This window comes from Grampus griseus (assembly GCF_964374135.1).
Source record: "Grampus griseus genome assembly, chromosome: 20".
Classification (NCBI taxonomy): domain Eukaryota; kingdom Metazoa; phylum Chordata; class Mammalia; order Artiodactyla; family Delphinidae; genus Grampus; species Grampus griseus.
The window spans coordinates 44797385-44815041 of NC_139014.1; the positions used below are offsets into that span (position 1 = coordinate 44797385).

General features: G+C 45.4%; 1 protein-coding gene across 1 annotated transcript in view; it reads right to left on the reverse strand.

Moving 5' to 3' along the window:
* Nucleotides 1-17657, reverse strand: part of USP43 (ubiquitin specific peptidase 43) — a gene marked incomplete at its 5' end in the record, with an annotated part of 61930 nt that overhangs the window by 20785 nt on the left and 23488 nt on the right. The window contains 7 exons of the mRNA XM_082678966.1: nucleotides 278-355; nucleotides 1475-1578; nucleotides 5374-5485; nucleotides 7614-7749; nucleotides 9042-9177; nucleotides 11256-11391; nucleotides 13322-13414. Coding sequence (XP_082535092.1) covers nucleotides 278-355; nucleotides 1475-1578; nucleotides 5374-5485; nucleotides 7614-7749; nucleotides 9042-9177; nucleotides 11256-11391; nucleotides 13322-13414 — 795 coding nt within the window. The remainder of the gene's footprint in view (nucleotides 1-277; nucleotides 356-1474; nucleotides 1579-5373; nucleotides 5486-7613; nucleotides 7750-9041; nucleotides 9178-11255; nucleotides 11392-13321; nucleotides 13415-17657) is intronic.

Genomic DNA, 17657 nt, shown 5'->3' on the forward strand with positions numbered 1-17657 from the left:
GTGGCTGGCACGGGGTGAGTGGGTAAGTGTCACCTCACCATTTCCAACTGTGACTGTTACCACCACTCACACCACCCACAGCCATCGTTATTATTACTCCTGTCGCTGTTGTTTATATACAGACAATTGCCATCGGGGCTTCTCTGAGGAATGGGCCACACGGCATCCGGGGGGCATCATACACCCCACTGTCGCATCAGGGGAACTGGCGCAGGAAGGTCCGTTTGCACGGACAGGCCCTGTCTCCTCTGTCAGAGCTGGGCTCTGCTGGACTCACTGCTCCTTGGTGCCACTGTCCCACTCCACAGCCAGTTTGATGTGCGGGGGGCCTCCCGGCCTCCTGAGGTGCAGAGCCCTGATGAGAGAACAGGGAGCCCATCAAAGGCATGGAGCCTGCTTCCCACTCTCTCCTCCACCCCCAGGACTGATGTTCCCAACAGAAATGTCCAAAGCTGCATGGAAACTGAGGTCGGGGGTCTGGGGAGGTGCTGTCTGCAGAAGACTTGGTCCTCAATCCACCCCTGAAGGCTCTGTCCCAGCTCCCCTGGGAGCTGGTGAGCTCCGAGGATTTGGTGGCTGCAAGGCCACGACTCAGCCCTCCCACTGCAGCCCCAGCCATCTTCTCAGTGTCGAGGAGGCCGTTCTGCTTGAACGTCCTCAGCAAATACCCAGTTCTGATGATGCCTCAAATGAGCTGCTAGGTTTTCCTCCACTGCACAGTGAAAGGAGCACCTTCCAGTCCACCTCCACGACCTAAAAGGTCTTCCCCTTCCAGACCCTCCCATACCCAGAAAATCTCAGTGTGAATCAACCCATCGCTCTTTCCAGCTGCTTGGGCTCAGCCCATCTCAGAAGAGGTTGTCTGGCCTTAACGTGGAAGAGACAGGACAAGGAGAGAGTGGAAGATGTGAAATCAACAAGACACATATGGGGACTTCCCTGGCGGTCCAGTGGTTAGGGCTCCATGCTTCCACTGCATGGGGCATGGGTTCGATCCCTGGTCAGGGAACTAAGATCCTGCAAGCCGCGTGGTGTGGCCAAAAAAAAACAACCAACAACCAAGACGCATATATATGAGTGACAGACAGGAGGGTCTGCACCTAAAAGAAGGTTTTGAATGTACTGCAAGAAAAAAGTGGAGATGTCACATGAGTCCCTAACTGTCACCAAGATGATTCAAAAACAGGTTTTGAGCTCACGGAAGTACACAGTCCTTAACCAGCCGCGTGAATGTGCGTAAATTCACTAATCATTGGGAACCTCAGTGTCTCCCTATCTCTGAAGTGGCCGTCAGTCCCGCTCTAGACATGAGGGTTGAAAGCACAGAATGTGTATAAGGACCTAACCCAGGCGCTGGTGCTAAAGACCAAAGGCAGCTAAGATTGTCATCAGTCTTATTGATACACAGCCTTGAAGGAGTCTAGTCAGGTAGGAACGTATGCATTCTCTTACCACGTCTGGAATATCCCCTTACCTGTCAACTGTCCAGTGATAGAGGGGCTGGCTGTCCTTTGGGGACAAGTAGCTGCAGGCCAGGGACAGCCCCACAACCCGGATGGAGAACAGTGACCCCAGGTTCTGCCAGGCCAAGAACAGGAAGCAGGTCATCCCACATGTTGGTGTGAATCAGACGGTTAAGTGCAAAGAAGTTACTCAAAAAATGTAACCTTTTACTTATAGTGTATTTTGAATATGCCCTTAATAATTATTCCAAATCCAGAGATATAAAGGCTTCAGTTTTTATAGAAGATACACCCTATACCTTTTAACATAGTGATCTAATACCGTGTAACACATTAAATTCTCCAAAACAATGAACACAGTGATTTAAAATAACACAGGTTTAATTGGGACAAATGTTGGCACAGTTAATAGGGAATTAAACCAATTCTGTTCATTAATTATTAGCAGCTAATTTACTTTATTAAGATGATGATTAACGTCACCAGATTACCAAAATGAGGCAATTATCTAAAAACAAGTTAGTGTGCATTTTACGTCTCAAATGCTAAATAAGTATTTATACATGTCGAAATAAGCTGCGTAAAAGAAATACCACCTATGTTGTTATTCTAAGATGGACACTTTTTTCATATTTTAACTTTTCTGAAATTGAAGTGAGCCTTAAACAGCCTTATTCACAATAGTCAACAGGTAGAAGCAACCCAAGTATCCATCAATAGATGGATGGATAAACAAAATGTGGTATATACGCACAATGGAATATTACTCAACCCTCAAAAGGAAGAAAATTCAGATGCATGATACAACATGGATGGACCTTGAAAATATTCTGCTTAGTGAAATAAGCCAGACACAGGAGGGCAAATATTGTATGATTCTGTTTATTTTTATTTTATTTTTTATTTTATTTTACTTTTTTTGCGGTACGCGGGCCTCTCACTGTTGTGGCCTCTCCCATTGCGGAGCACAGGCTCCGGACGCTCAGGCTCAGCGGCCATGGCTCATGGGCCCAGCCGCTCCGTGGCATGTGGGATCTTCCCAGACCAGGGCACGAACCCGCGTCCCCTGCATCGGCAGGCGGACTCTCAACCACTGCGCCACCAGGGAAGCCCTATGATTCTGTTTATATGAGGTCCCTAGAGTAGCCAAATTCATAGAGACAGAAAGTAGAATGGAGGTTCTCACGGGCTAGGGGTTGGGGCAATGGGGAGTTGTTATTTAATGGGTATAATTTTTGTGGGTATGGTGAAAAATCTGGGGAGTATAGTGGTGATGGTTATGCAGCATCGTGAATATAATTAATGTACATTTGTGAACGGTTACAATACACATTACATACATTTTACCACAATATCTAAAAAACAAAAATCAATGGTCTCTTCAAGCAATGGAAATACAGTTCTTAAAATTGTCACTGATGACCTTGGCCACGACTAGAAAAAAATGAAATGTTCTTACAAAGTCTGACAAAGATAAGTGGCAGAAATCTCTACTTAAAAAACACTGATGAGGGCTTCCCTGGTGGTGCAGTGGTTGAGAGTCCACCTGCCAATGCAGGGGACACGGGTTCGTGCCCCGGTCCGGGAGGATCCCACATGCCGCGGAGCGGCTGGGCCCGTGAGCCATGGCTGCTGAGCCTGCGTGTCCAGAGCCTGTGCTCCACAACAGGAGAGTCCACAACAGTGAGAGGCCCGCGTACCGCAAAAAACAAACAAACAAAAAAAACACTGATGAAATGTAGGTTGAATTCAGGCAGGAAAAGAGAAGGAAAACATTATAATTCAAAGAAACAGTAACAGGGCAAAGACCGTGTGACCCAAAACATAGTCAGGGAGCTCTGAGCCGACTCCTGGGCTGTGGTAGCTGATGGGGGAGGGGCAATAAGTGTGACATTTGGGGAGTGTGGACGCCTCACTGGACTATACCTACACTCTAGCTGACCTGCCGCTTCAACAAACACAAAACTGATGGCTGGAAGCAAGCTGACTTCAGGGGCTTGGATTCAGGGCTGGCCATGGGAGGGTGTACTTCCCAAGGAGAAGTTAGTTAAATCTGGGGGGGAAAGCTCTTTTTCCTGGCACCCCTAATGGAGCCTTGCTGTTTGCATGGCAACATAATAAGGCACCTACACTGCAGAGAAGCAGCTCGCCCTGCCTGCCCACGAACAAAATTTACAAAGGAACCAGAAAAATTCCTAGGCAGTGATCAATCTCTTTTCTTCATAATTCATTGCAAATTAATCCCATCGAGCTAACTGGTCATTTTCGTAAGAGACATTTTCCTGTCCTTCATTCTTGGCTAGGGAAATTCACTTTGGAACCTTCAATGTATGTTCACTGCTTTTAATCTCTTTGGTTCAATGTTGAGAAGGCTGACAGGATTCTTTCCAAATTACTACCAATTCTTTTCAAATTCTTTTCAAACTCTTCAAAATATAAAAGCCTTGGGAATTCCCTGGTGGTCAGGTGGTTAGGCCTCGGCGCTTTCACTGCTGGGACCAGGGTTCGATCCCTGGTCGGGGAACTAAGATGCCGCAAGCCACGCAGAGCGGCCAAAACAACAACAACAACAAAACCCAAAATATAAAAGCCTGTGGGTTAGATGGGTGAGCTAGCCTGGGAGCCTCACAACCACTTAGAACACATTATTCTTACATAAAACCATGGGCAGCCACACATGTGTCAATGTATCTATGGACAAGCGTCCGTAGCTGAGTTGGAGGTTGCCTGTATTCGAATTTTGCAGGCCCCACTGACTGCTTCATCGGTCTCTAAAATTGAAATGACCGGAGAGATGCAGAGGCAAGAGCACATGGGAGACCAGGGGGAGAATAAGAACAGCTGAGTTCAACGTTTGCATGAAAGCCGTTTCATCCACTCTCAACAGCCAGGAGCACAGGGTTTGGGGAAAGCTAAAGCTATTACTAGATATTCTGACCTACTTAGGGAGAAGTTCGAGTTTCTAATTTGGGCACCACGGCAGATATGCTGGGCAGTTCATGAAGCCTTTGGAGATAAAGATTTGGTGCAAATGTAGAAAAGGTCTTAAACAAACTGGTATTTCGTGTAAATCCCAAATCAGATGTACGGTTTTCCCTAAGCAGGAAGCAACATGAATTATGAAGAACGATACAGAAATCCCTCTGAAATGTTTGGTACATCCCCCAAATGAAAAGTTCTTACTTAGAGAGTAGCTGGGGGAAAACAAATTTCTGAGGCTACCGACGTGTTCCTAACATGTTAAAGTCTTCTATGCCAAGCAGCCCTCAGAACAGGTTCTGATTCTATCGGGGCTGAAAGGCATGGTTTTAGAATTTGTTGTTTTTATTTGGAAACTACCAGTCTGAGAATAAATAAATGAGCAAGGCAAAAAGGTGTTTCCCCTTGAGTTTTTAACCTGTTTTTCGAAAACTGGACAAAACTGTTTTAATACCTAGGTTTTCATATTTGGACATAAACATCGATTTTAATTTTCCACAGAAGTTATACCTCAAGTCCCTTGAAATGTTTGATCCAAATGTATAAGTTACAGTTTATTACAATAAGCTCCCCTCCAAGAAGAACTATGGGAAGCCATAAATATACGAAACTGAGATGAATGATGTAAATCCCACTCTTTCTTCCAATGATGTTTCGAAAGATTTAACGAGCAAAAGCTCCGTCCATGGAAGGTATTTTGTAATGCCACAAAGAGAGAAACAGCACGGACCATAAAACGGTGATTTTCTTGCATATAAATCAAAGTTGTTTGATACGACAGTGTGAACACTGTCACTGACAGCAAATGCTTGTCTCTCCTGAGCTACCACTAGATTCCTACATCCCTCTCTCCACACCCCACCCCCCGACAACACACACACACACACACACACACACACACACACACACACACACACACAGACACACTGACCTGTACAGAAGCCTCGCTCTTCATGAGATAGCGGACCTTACTGAGAATGCACTGATGGAGCTGGACCCATGAGATGGCTCTGTCTTCCCTAATCAGGAAAGGTGGCCCAAACCTGGAAATCCAAGGAAATGAGGTTATTTCAGCAAAAGAAAAACCAACAATACCCAACAGTCAAGAGCATTGGCTCTACTCATTGGCTTCTCTCAACTGGATAAGAGTTGAGCACAAAACACAATACAAAATTGCCCATCTGAGACCCTCGTTATGAATGGAGACGTGGCAGTGTAAAGAGGTGGCTGGGAAACCCTCTTCCCCAGAGAAAGAGCACAGGACCCAGAGGAAAGCCAGGCAGAGATAAGCCCAGTGGACACATCGATGGCTTTGTGTATCAGGAATATTCTCGCAACTGGGAATGTTTTCCATATCCCGATCCGATGAGCACGCAGCAGTGAGCTTGTGGTGCCTAGACTGCCTGCTGTCAATTCCAGCTCTGCCCTGGGTACCTCTGGACAAATCACTGACCTTTGACTGCTCTCTGGCCCCACCTGCAAGGCTGCGTGAAGATCCAGTGGGGAAAGAATGTGCTACTGTTGAATTAACTTTGCGAAAGTTAAGTACGAGCTGGTGCACTGGATGGGCAAGGGCACCGGGCGTCAATTGTTGAATCGACAGATGGGTGTATTTACCTTATCCTCTATTACTAGGCATTTGGGTTGTTTCCAATTTTTTATTTAAGCAATGCTTGCTCATGGCAGGAACTATACACGTTCTTTTGCCTACGCCTTTGGGTGCACATGACTCATTGTTTCTTTGGGATAAAGTTCCAGAAGTGGAAATAAGACCAAAGCTATTTATTTCCAACCTGCCCTCTAGAAGAGCCACACCAATTTACCCGTGAAGCATGTGCCCCATTCTCTTGACACTTGCCCAGAATGAGTATTATCAATTTTTTAAAATTTTTTAATAGTCTGGAAGGTTAAGTATAGCACCTTGCTATTGCCATCAGAATTTCTTCTACTGCTAACGAAGCTGAATATTTTAACCTATGCCTGTATTTCTTCTGTGAATTAACGTTCATCTCTGTGGCTCATTTTACTAAAAGAATACTATTTCTGTCCCTAATCTGAGAGCTAGGTTTTATATGACGGCTATGCATCCTTCAGCTGTCACATGATGTAAATACTTTTCTTCGTTTGTGCTTTGCCTTTCAAATGTGCTCTTAGCTTAGCATTTTAAATGTATTGAAAACATTAGACTTTTCCTTGATAGCCTCCTGCCTTAGGTGTTCAAATAGCCCCCAACTCAAAGATATAAATATTCCCCTATATTACCTTCAAGTTATTTTATGGTTTCCTTTTCTGTAATTACCTCTCCAATCAATATATACATGAGAATTTATGGCGGGAGTAAAAAAATTGATTATTTAAAATAAAAAGAAAGCGAAGTATCAGTCAGCCCAGGCTTAGTAGTAAATAATTCATTCACTCCTTACTAATATGAAATACACCATTTTTATCATCTAACAAATACTGAAGTACGCTTGACCTGTTCCGTGTCATTGATTTAAGTGTATACTCTTCCGCCTATATCACAATATTTTAATAATTAAAACTTTATTCTGTTTTACTAGAAAAATCCCTCTTCCTTCTTTCTCCTGCCCCCAATATTTTCTGGCTACTCTTACGAGTTTGTTCTTCCAGGTAAATTTTACAAACATTTTATCCATCTAAAATTTTTTCATTGGAGTAATATCTTTTACACATTTTATTTGCATTCTGTAAGAAAGCTATCTGGTTTTGTATATTTGTTATGCAACCAGTCACTTTCCTGAACTCTTTCATTAGTTCTAATTATTTTCAAGTTCTTGGTTTTCTGGATAGAAAATAATATAATTTGCAAATAGTGGTCATTTTACCTCCTCTTTCCAATAGCCAGTTTCTTTTTCCTTTGTCTTACTGCACTGCCTAGGCCTTACAGCACATGGTGAGAGCAAAAATCATTGTTCCTAAAACCAATAGGGAAACCTCCGATGCTCAATTGTTAAGGACAATGTTAGCCATCTGCTGAAGGCCGTTATTTCTGATCCTCTCGATCAGGAAGTACCTTACTCCCTGCTCCTTGTTGATCAACTTTGAGAATGGATATATTTTTTTTCAAATTAGAATTATTCTAGCGCAAATTCCAAGTACATGTTGACACAACCCAGACATCATGTAAAAGAAGGATGAAGTTAAACATACCTGCTGGCCTGCTGGCCTGAGCCCACCAAATTACAGAAGAGGATTAGCACCGTGGTCTCACTGTGGACGGGCAGGGATAATCGCTGACCCTCGCAGGCTGCCAAGCGTGGGGAGACGGGTAGACCAGATGGACGAGCTGAAGGGCGAGAATTACATTTGTGTTCTTAAAGGAGCTGCTGCGCTGGGTCAGAACCCTGGCTTCTAGCCCCTCTTCTCTTTGACCATCCATTAACCACCCTTGGGAGACACTGGAGGGCTTCAGGGGAAGTGCTATTAAGGTTCATGGCACTTGTTCCATCAGGCACCTGGCGTAAGATGATATACATGGTAGTGAATTTGCTGTTGTGGTCAGCCAAGTTTAAAGTATAGGCAGGGATTTTAATTAATACTTTTCAAAGCCAATCTGAAAAATACACCAAAATGATTCTGGTTGTTTGTATGCTTTGATCAGAGAGCTGTAGAGTATCCGCTCTCTTAGAACGCCAACGTAAGGGGTACAGAGAGAAGGTAAGAATCTTTATTGTTGAGGAAGTAGAGAAACTGGACCATCCTCAATTTCCAATCAGCTCTGAAATTTTCCTTTTAAGGCACAGATGTGTCCTGTGATTGAATTTGAAATGAGGGCTATTTCACTGAGTTCTCACATAATCAGGGCCTGTCGATGTCCTGTTCCAGGCCCAGAGTCTCTCTGATGACTCAGAGCCACGGCAGACACTTGGTTCCCACAGGCTGCCTGCCACCTAGGCTGGCCGAGGATATGGTCCAGGGCATAGGATTCATCTGGGGTGTGTGTGTAACCGTGGCACAAGGTCCTCTAAATATGAGCCTTACTGACTGGCTAATTGGACCGAAATGGATACTGACCTACAACGAAAGGCTGTCAGAAACTGGCCATCTTGGCCTATCCAAAGTTTAGGAAAAGTTAACATAGGGAAGCGGGACTGTTAACAAAAAGTCATTTAATCATCTCTTTGGCCATCTATGCTCCAGTTTGTAACAGTTTTACTTCAAGCACTGACCTTGAACCATAAGAGTCCTGAAGACAAAGATTACCCCAGCACCTATTCTGAACAGTGGTTCTCAGAACGTGGTCCCAGGACCAGCAGCGTCAGCATCACCTGGGAACTTGCTAGACGTGTAATTTCTCAGGCCCCACCCCTGGCCTACGGAGTCAAAAACACCGTGGGCAGGGCTCAGAAATCTGTTTAAACAAGACCTCCAGGTGACTCTGATACTAAGGTTTCAGGAATCCCTGTCTTAGTTGATTAACTTTTATAATCAACCATCTGTACAACAAATATCGGAAAAGATAAGCCTGATATTTCCAAGTACTAAAATGAAGTGTCTTTTGCCTTAGCACCCAATGAGTATCCTCTCAAACCTATGACTCGTAATATCCAAATAACATTATGCAAAGCACTCTTGTACCTGAGAGCATCTCCTGGCCAGGTGACGGAGGGGCTTGGAAGGCATACACATTATCTCCCTCTGCAATAGTATTCAAGTCCTCTTCATCAAAGAAAGACCGCTGGAGTCCAGTGGGATGAAGTTCAACCAAGATCACCTGGAATGAGGAGGATCACTTTCCCTCTAGTTTCTCAAACGGAACTAAACAAACACATCATGCCTTTATTGATTTATTTATAAGTCTTTTTTTTAAATATTTATTTATTTATTTTTGGCTACGTTGGGTCTTCGTTGCTGCGCGCGGGCTTTCTCTAGTTGTGGCAAGCGGGGGCTGCTCTTCGTTGCGGTGCGCGGGCTTCTCGTGGCGGTGGCTTCTCTTGTTGCGGAGCACGGGCTCTAGGTGCGCGGGCTTCAGTAGTTGTGGCACGTGGGCTCAGTAGTTGTGGCTCGCAGGCTCTAGAGCGCACGCTCAGTAGTTGTGGTGCACAGGCTTAGTTGCTCTGCGGCATGTGGGATCTTCCCGGACCAGGGATCGAACCCGTGTCCCCTGCACTGGCAGGCGGATTCTTAACCACTGTGCCACCAGGGAAGTCCCCTATAAGTCTTCTTCTTTTTTTTAAATTTATTTTTGGCTGTGTTGGGTCTTCATTGCTGTGCGTGGGCTTTCTCTAGTTGCGGCGAGCGGGGGCTACTCTTTGTTGTGGTGCGCGGGCTTCTCATTGTGGTGGATTCTCTTATTGCAGAGCATGGGCTCTAGGCACACGGGCTTCAGTAGTTGTGGCACACAGGCTCAGCAGTTGTGGCTCGGGGGTTTTGAAGCACAGGCTCAGTAGTTGTGGCACCCGGGCTTAGCTGCTCCATGGCATGTGGGATCTTCCCGGACCAGGGCTCAAACCCATGTCCCCTGCATTGGCAGGCAGATTCTTAACCACTGCACCACCAGGGAAGTCCCCATCATGCCTTTTAAATTCCTGACAGTCCTTTTACTCTCTTAAAGTTTCAAACTCTACCTCTCTTAGACTTCTCCCCTTTTGATCTTTTATTACTGCTATTTTTTCCCCCAAGACTCTCTCACCCACTGTCCTACTCTCTCCCTCACTATAGATTCCCATATAGCACTTTGGGTTTACAAAGCAAGATACACACATTTTTTTTCCCGAGTTGAGATCCTCATTAAAATGGTGAGAGAGGTCAGAGGGATTGACTGGGTGGGGGCAGGAAGGAGTCCACTGGGGTGATGGAAAGCCTCAATAATCATGGTGGTTACAGGTATGTACACGCATGCAAAAATTCAAGTTATAACCCTAAGACATGGACACTTTCTTGTACCTATGTTATTCTTTAACAAAAAGGTTAAAAATACTCTTTAATTAGAAAACAATCCCACGAGGTCACCAGGGAAGTGTAAAATTTCCATTTTACAGTTAAAGAAACAGAGGACCAATTACTTTGTCCAAGGTCAGAAAACGAGAAGGGACTGAATCACAATTAGAACCCCACTGCGAGCCCTTCTCATCATACCGCATTGCTTTTCACCACCATCACTTCTACCCTGTCCTTTCATGGGGGTCCCTGTTAGGAGTCTGCCCTCCAAAGTCAAGTGAATCCAAACTCTTTACCAAGATGCTAAAAAAAAAAAAAAAAAATTGGAGCACGTCCATCCCACTCTCTTCCAAATTGCCTCTCTCATATATACACCACAAGTTCCTTCAGTAGTTCCTTATATTTCATTTTTTGTCCCTTCAGTCTCCTGGCTTATATTCCCGGGAGTGAAAGTGTAGAATAGTGGTTGTGAAATCAAACCATCTGCGTTTGATTTCAAATCCTGGCCCAGCCACTTACCAGCTGTGTGACCTTGGGTAAGTCATTCACCTTCTCGGTGCTTGCTGCTAAAATGAGGATAATTGTAATATCTACCTCACAGGATGGTGGTGAGGAGTAAATTAGCTATAAAGTTCATAGAATGGTACTCAGCACTTAGTAAGCCCTACTAAGAGTCAGCTATTGTTGAAATGATGATGATTGATTGTAAGATAAAGGTGGTATCCTTTTCTGGTTATTTTGTGAAAATGCAGGGAGAGGTCAAGGCCCCGTCAGCACAGACACCAGGGACTATTAATCAAACAGAAACTCAGGAGTCACTCAGGAATCACCGCGAGCCAGAAATTAACCTAAACACCCTAGACAGCCGGCCCAGTTAGCATCCATCAATCCCATCACCAGGTCCCATCACACCTCATCCACAGGGATGCCACCTTCCTCTGCAACCATCTTCCTCAGGGCTGCCACCGTGCTGAGGATTGGCACGGCCAGGCCAACCCGCAGGGACCGCTGGCTCTTAGAGGGGAAGACCAAGGTGACGCTCAAGAATCTGGAAAATAGGAAGGAGGCCACATCCTTAAAGGACTGACATGGATTGTTGCCACCATCACTGATAATGGATCAAGTTCAGCACTTAGGCAAAATCTCTGCTTCCTGGTCGGGTCATTGCCCTTTAAGTATGCTGCCACCAGGTGGCAGTGGAGAGCCAAATGTCCAAGGGTCTCCGCTGAGTGTACTTTTCCAGCAAGTTAAAAATAAAAGATATTTGATTAAGAATCACAATACAGACCTTCCTCAACTTATGATGGGATTACATCCCGACAAACCCATTCATTGTAAATTGAAAACATCTGAAATCGAAAATACATTTAATAAAACTAAACTACCGAACAGCACAGCTTAGCCCCGCCTACCTTGAACGTGCTCAGAACACTTACATTAGGCTACAGTTGGGCCAGATCATCTAACGCAAAGCTTCCGTGCTAATAAGGCGTTGAATCGCTCATGTAATTTATTGAATACTATATGGAAAGTGAAACACAGTGATTTTAAGTGTATCGGTTGTTTACCCTCGTGATCACCAGGCTGGACTGGGAGCTGTGGTGCTCCCCTGCCCAGCCTCACAAGAGAGGACCACACCTCATACCGCTCATCTGGGAAAAGATCAAAATTCAAACTGTGAAGCACCGTCTCTACTGAATGCTCATCACTTTCGTACCATTGTAAAGTCAAAATATTGTATACCAAACCGTCGTAAGTCAGGGACCATCTGTACAGATCTATATAGTCTCCAGGTTCTGTTTGTTAAATAGATAAGCTTAAGCAAAAAGAAACTCAAAGTCTGAGAAGTAGAGCAGTCAAGCTTCTTCCAGGACAACTCAACACTGTTGATGAGACTCTCCTGAAGTTCTCCCTTGGTGATTGGGTACAGCCCTTCTGCCCCCCAACCTCTCTGGACTCTCTCTGGTTCTACTTCCTACTACCCCCAGCAGCATACCAGGGCTCACCCCTCCAGCTCCTGTTTCCCCTGCTCTATACTGCAGTAATTATCTAATTCATACAACTAGTTAGCCGAACTGGGACTTGAACCCAGGCAGTCTGGCCCCAGAGTCAGTGGTCCTAACCACTGTGCTATGCTGCCTCAGGCCAGGTATCACAGCTCATATCTATCAGTAGCCATCATCTGATGATAGGATAACCCAGTGTTATATTTGTGGCATAGACAGTCAGCAGCACAGGAATTCAGAGCAGAAAGGGGGATTAAGTTGCCAGGAAAGGCTTTACAAAGCCGTCATGTCTTCACTGCATCCTAAAGATGGAGGATGCCAACAGACAGAGGGCAAGAGAAATGGTTTTTACAAAGGTGAGGAACCCAGGGAAGAAATGCCAGCTTCCATGACAGTGAAGGCGCCCCATATAGTTCGCTAAAATTCCATGAGACTGACACGGGCCATCGCCTTAACAGTCACTGCCAAGCCCTGGACTTCTGGGATGCTTGCACTATATGCTTCTTACTTTTGCAGTGACTACACCTCCTACCCAACCCTGCCTCCTCTTTTCTTTTTTTTCCTCATACCTCCCAACAACCCTTTTCCTTTTTCTTTGCTCCTTAAATAAACCTTTTCCTACACCTTCACTAAGAGGAAAAAGGATTTGGAAATAAAGCAGGGCAAAGCAGAGGGTGACAGATTTTCTGCAGTTCGCCCCTGTCTGATTGAGTGGTACCAACTGGCTGGTGCCGGCTTCTGAATGGGCTAAAGACGTAAGCCTGGCAACGGGGCTGATAAACAAAAGCATGTTTATAATTCCTTCTTCGGCTAAAGAAGGGACTCTGTAACCTTTCACGTTCATTGTCCCATTCAATCCTTGAACGTCCCCAAGCTGCAAACTTGCCTGAGAAGCAAAGGAGAAAATGCAGCTGCAAGCCCAAAAGATTCCCAAGGATGGAAGTCAAGTTCACGGGCATGATGCTCACGTACCTCGTCTGTCGCAAGGGGATAGGCAGTGACACACACAGGAAAGGATCGAAGGTGTTGCTCTGTTTCAGGCAGTGGGGACAGGTCAAGGAAGATCTGTGAGGGTAGAGGATATACATGAAAGTTTAATCACACTGAACGGTTTGGCGGTTCCTCAAAAAGTTAATTAGAGAGCCACCACTGCGATTCCACTCCAAGATCTGTACCACAAAGAACTGAAAACAGGTATTCAAACCCTTGTACACAGAGGTTCATGGCAGCATTCTTCACAATAGTCAAAGGGTGGATACAACTCAAGTGTCCGTCAATGGGTAAACGGGTAAACAAAATGTGGTACAGACACACGATGATTATTATTCAGCCACGAGGTCCTGACACTTGTTACACGAATGAACCTCGAAAACATCGTGTGAGTAAAAGAAGCCGGGCACCAAAGCCCACACATTTTTGATTCCAATTATGTGAAAAATCCAGAGTGGGTAAAGCCATAGGGACGGAAAGCAGATTGGCGGTTGCCAGGTGCTGAGAAGAGGAGGCCTGGCGAGTGACTGCTTCATGGGTACCAGGTTTTCTTCTGGGGGTGACGAAAATGGTTAGGAACCAGAAAAAACTGGTGGTTGCACACCATGGTGGGTGTACATTCTGCTGAATTGCACACTTAAAAGGGTTAATTTTATGTTATGTGACTCATCTCAATTTCTTAAAAAGGATATAGTCACATGTATGAGTGCACTGAGTATGGGAAGGGAGGCTGTAACCCCTCCAAATAGAAAGATACTGTGACAGCTTTCAAGCTCAAAGGTCTCAGTCTCACTGGGCCCCAGAATCACATAGGATGCTTTTTTCAAATGCAGAGGTCCAGGCCCCACTCCTTGAGATTCTGTTTCAAGGGAAGCAGGGAGAGAGAGGCACAGTCATCAGAATGTTAAAAGCTCCCCAGGTGACTCTAGTGTTCAACCAGGCGGAGAACCACTGATGCAATCCACCTGCCTCATTGGACGGCTAAAGGAAACAAAGTTCAGAAAATAGCAGCTAGTAGTTAACGGTGAAAGAATTTACTAAAAACTGGGCATTGTGCATGGATTAACCCGTGTGCTAGCCATAAGAACCAGGATGATCCCCATTTTACAGAAGAAAAAACGGAAACACAGAGAGGTTAAGTCACTTGCCCAAGGACACACAGCTCTTAAGTGGCAGAGCTGGCTCAGGTTCCAGAGCCCATGCCCATCATCATGTCGTGAGTACAAGTAGATCCACATAGTTTATTTATATTCTTTAAGCTCTTTGAAATTTAACACTCCCGTATTTAGCATGCATCTCTGAGAGGGAAAGGCGAGTTTTATATTCCACCCGGGTGCTCTTATTTTATTTCCTTCATCATATAATGCTCCATATTCTTCCAAGATATAAGGGGTTTCTGGATGCTACATTCCTTCTCCTAAAATCTACATGAATTTCCTTGGGAATAGGGAAGCATACTCCGCCACAGGTCCTGCTCTCAGCACTGGACAGCCCTAGGGTAAGCCAGCAAGAAAACCGGAGCTGGGATCAGAATCAGGTTTCCTGAATCTCGACAGAAAGCACCAGTCCTGCTGGATTGGTTTTCCGTTGAGCAGACAAAATAGAAAAAGCCAGGGCCCAGCAAGAACCCCTGAGGTTTTCAGGGTGTTGTCCCAGGCAATCCTAAGTGCTCTGCTCATAGCAAGTAGGCTTTCCTGGATACAAGTTCATAGAATGCCAAACATGATTTTAGAAAACAGAACCGAGTACAGACCGGAGTATTTAATGTTCAATCACTCTCTGGTAAATTTCCCTCTGGGAAAACCATCACGATATTTTGGTAAAAAGAAGGCATCAGACATCAAGCTCCAACCAGCAGGGGGACCTGCCATTTGTGGGGGCCCCTCTGCCACCGCAGCTTCTCTCCCTCCCCTCTCCTCCCCTCACCCATCACGTACCATGGCGTAACATAGGCCTGAAACATGTATTTTTGTCCCTGGGAAATTTCCAAATCCCTGTTTTATATTTAAGTGAACAAATGAGAAGGAATATTTTTCTTTGACTTATTCATTTTTTCTTTAAAGCTACTAAAACTAAGCGAGCCTGCATCTTTCTTGCAGATACATCATAATCAACTGATTCAGGGATATGGCCTTTAGATTCAGCCATGAATCTCTGGCAGGGAGCAAGAGATGTGTAGTTTGGCGAAATCACAGAACGGTCTAATTTTGTATTTAAAGGATGGGGAAAATGTATTGTTTTCATAATAAACCACACAGAGGACATGAAATGCACCTGTTCCTCAAAGGATGAGAAATGAGGAAAGTGAGTGCGACCAACAGATCAGAGGGAAGGACAGTGTCACTTTCACAGAAAACTCCAGATGTTACCAGGCTCCACCTACACCTCAAATGTGGCCTGGGGGTCCTTTCGTCCTTGCCATCTCCCCCAGAGTTTCACGGTCCTGTCCTACTATCTCTCAGGTACTCACAGAGGAAAGAGACAGAAAATCACCCCAATGCCTTTCAATGTTCACTTGCCCATCTCCCTAAGCTATTTCATCCTCCTTGTCAAATTGTTTCTGTTCCAAAGCCAGCCTCTCACCTGCTGCTGAAACTCAGAACTGCTCTTTGCTCTCCACTGGTTACAAATGTCCCCAAATGGCACTGCTCGTTTCACATTCTGGCCTCTCACTGCTGCTGAATATACGTCTGACACCTCCAACCTGGCCAGCTTCACCTGCTCCCTGGCTGGCGAGACGGATGTCCAAGTCGGCAAGGTAATTATGATGACGCATAAGCAAGATGTCACCTCTCCAAGATCTGGTCTGAGGAAGCCTTCCAAAACATAGTCTGCCTAAAAGGGAATGCTGCCTGTAACGGGGACCAGATTAGGCTTTCTGTGAATAAAAGCTATGAATGCTGTGAAGAGATGAACACACACACACGCACACGCACACGCACACGCACAATCCCACCTGTAGCCCAAACTCCAACGTTGCAACAATCCTTGGCTATTAAACTTGCAGATGTTTTCAGGCTGTGGTAATAATCATATAGAATAACGAATTATTTGTCCTCTAGTTTATAACCTCCAGCACTCCAGTACTATTCTTCCTTCTCTCCTCCAGCCAAAGGCAAAAACTCAGCCCCCTGAAAAGGAGGACAAGGGAGATGGAGGGAGAATCTTGGTGAACAGGGATCTCTGAATTAACCCATAATAACATTTCCAGCTTTCAGTTTCATAAAGGCCGATGCCAGTGCGGTCCTCCATCCCAGGCAACCTCCCCCCGAGGAAAAGAGGCTGAAGAGGGTCCAGGACAGCAAGTATCACCCTCAGGGGCTCCAGTGTGGAGCTGATGCCCACCAACGGCTACAGAAAATCACTTTTCAGACCTCAAAAGTCCTAGCCTAGGTGGACGTCTCTAACTACATTTTTTCTTAACTCTGCTGCAGGCAGAAAGCAGCTATTTTTAGCTGTCACCAGTCTTTTTTTCCAGCATGAATATCTTGCTTCTTACTCATCATTCTATAGTAATCGACAAAGGGTCCTTGTGGTCTTTAGTCTCAGATCAGCTCAAAAGTCACTTCTTCACGAATCCTCCCCTGACTCACGCCTTATGATACTGTGATTTATAATAAGAAATATATAATTGGTCTCCAACAGTTGTTCCAGACACAGAGCTCCTACAGCTTTTGGAATTTCCTAAGTGATAAGAGCAAGAATGAAGGTAAAAGGAGCATCTTTTGCTATTCATAACCAACCCCATCCCATTACACCTGAGTTTATGCTAATGAGGTGATACCTGGAAAGCCCCCAGAGAAAACCACAGGAGCGGGGCTGGTCGCCAGAGGGACCAAGCATGGGATTAGAGGGCTCCACCCCTACCTCCTGGGAAAAAAAGAAGGGGGTCAGAGGTTGAGTTAACCACGTATGGCCAATAATTGGATCAATCATGCCTACATAATGTTGCTTCCATAAAAACCCCGGCAGAAGGGGCTGGGAGAGCTTCCAGGTTGGTGACCGTGGGGAGGTGCTGGGAGGGCGGTGCCTCCAGCGAGGGGTGCGGAACCTCGCCCCTTCCCACAGACCTTGCTCTATGAATCTCCCATCTGGCTGTTCCTGAGTTATAGCCTTTCCAAATCAACTGGTAACCCGGTAAGTAAACGGTTTTCCTGAGTTCTGTGAGCCACTCTAGCAAATCACTGAACCTGAGGAGGGGGCCGTGGAAACCTCCAATTTATAGCCAGTCGGTCAGCAGCGCAGGTGACGACCCGGGACTTGCAATTGGTGTCCGGCGGGCAGGCAGTCTGGTGGGACTGAGCCCTTGACCTGCGGG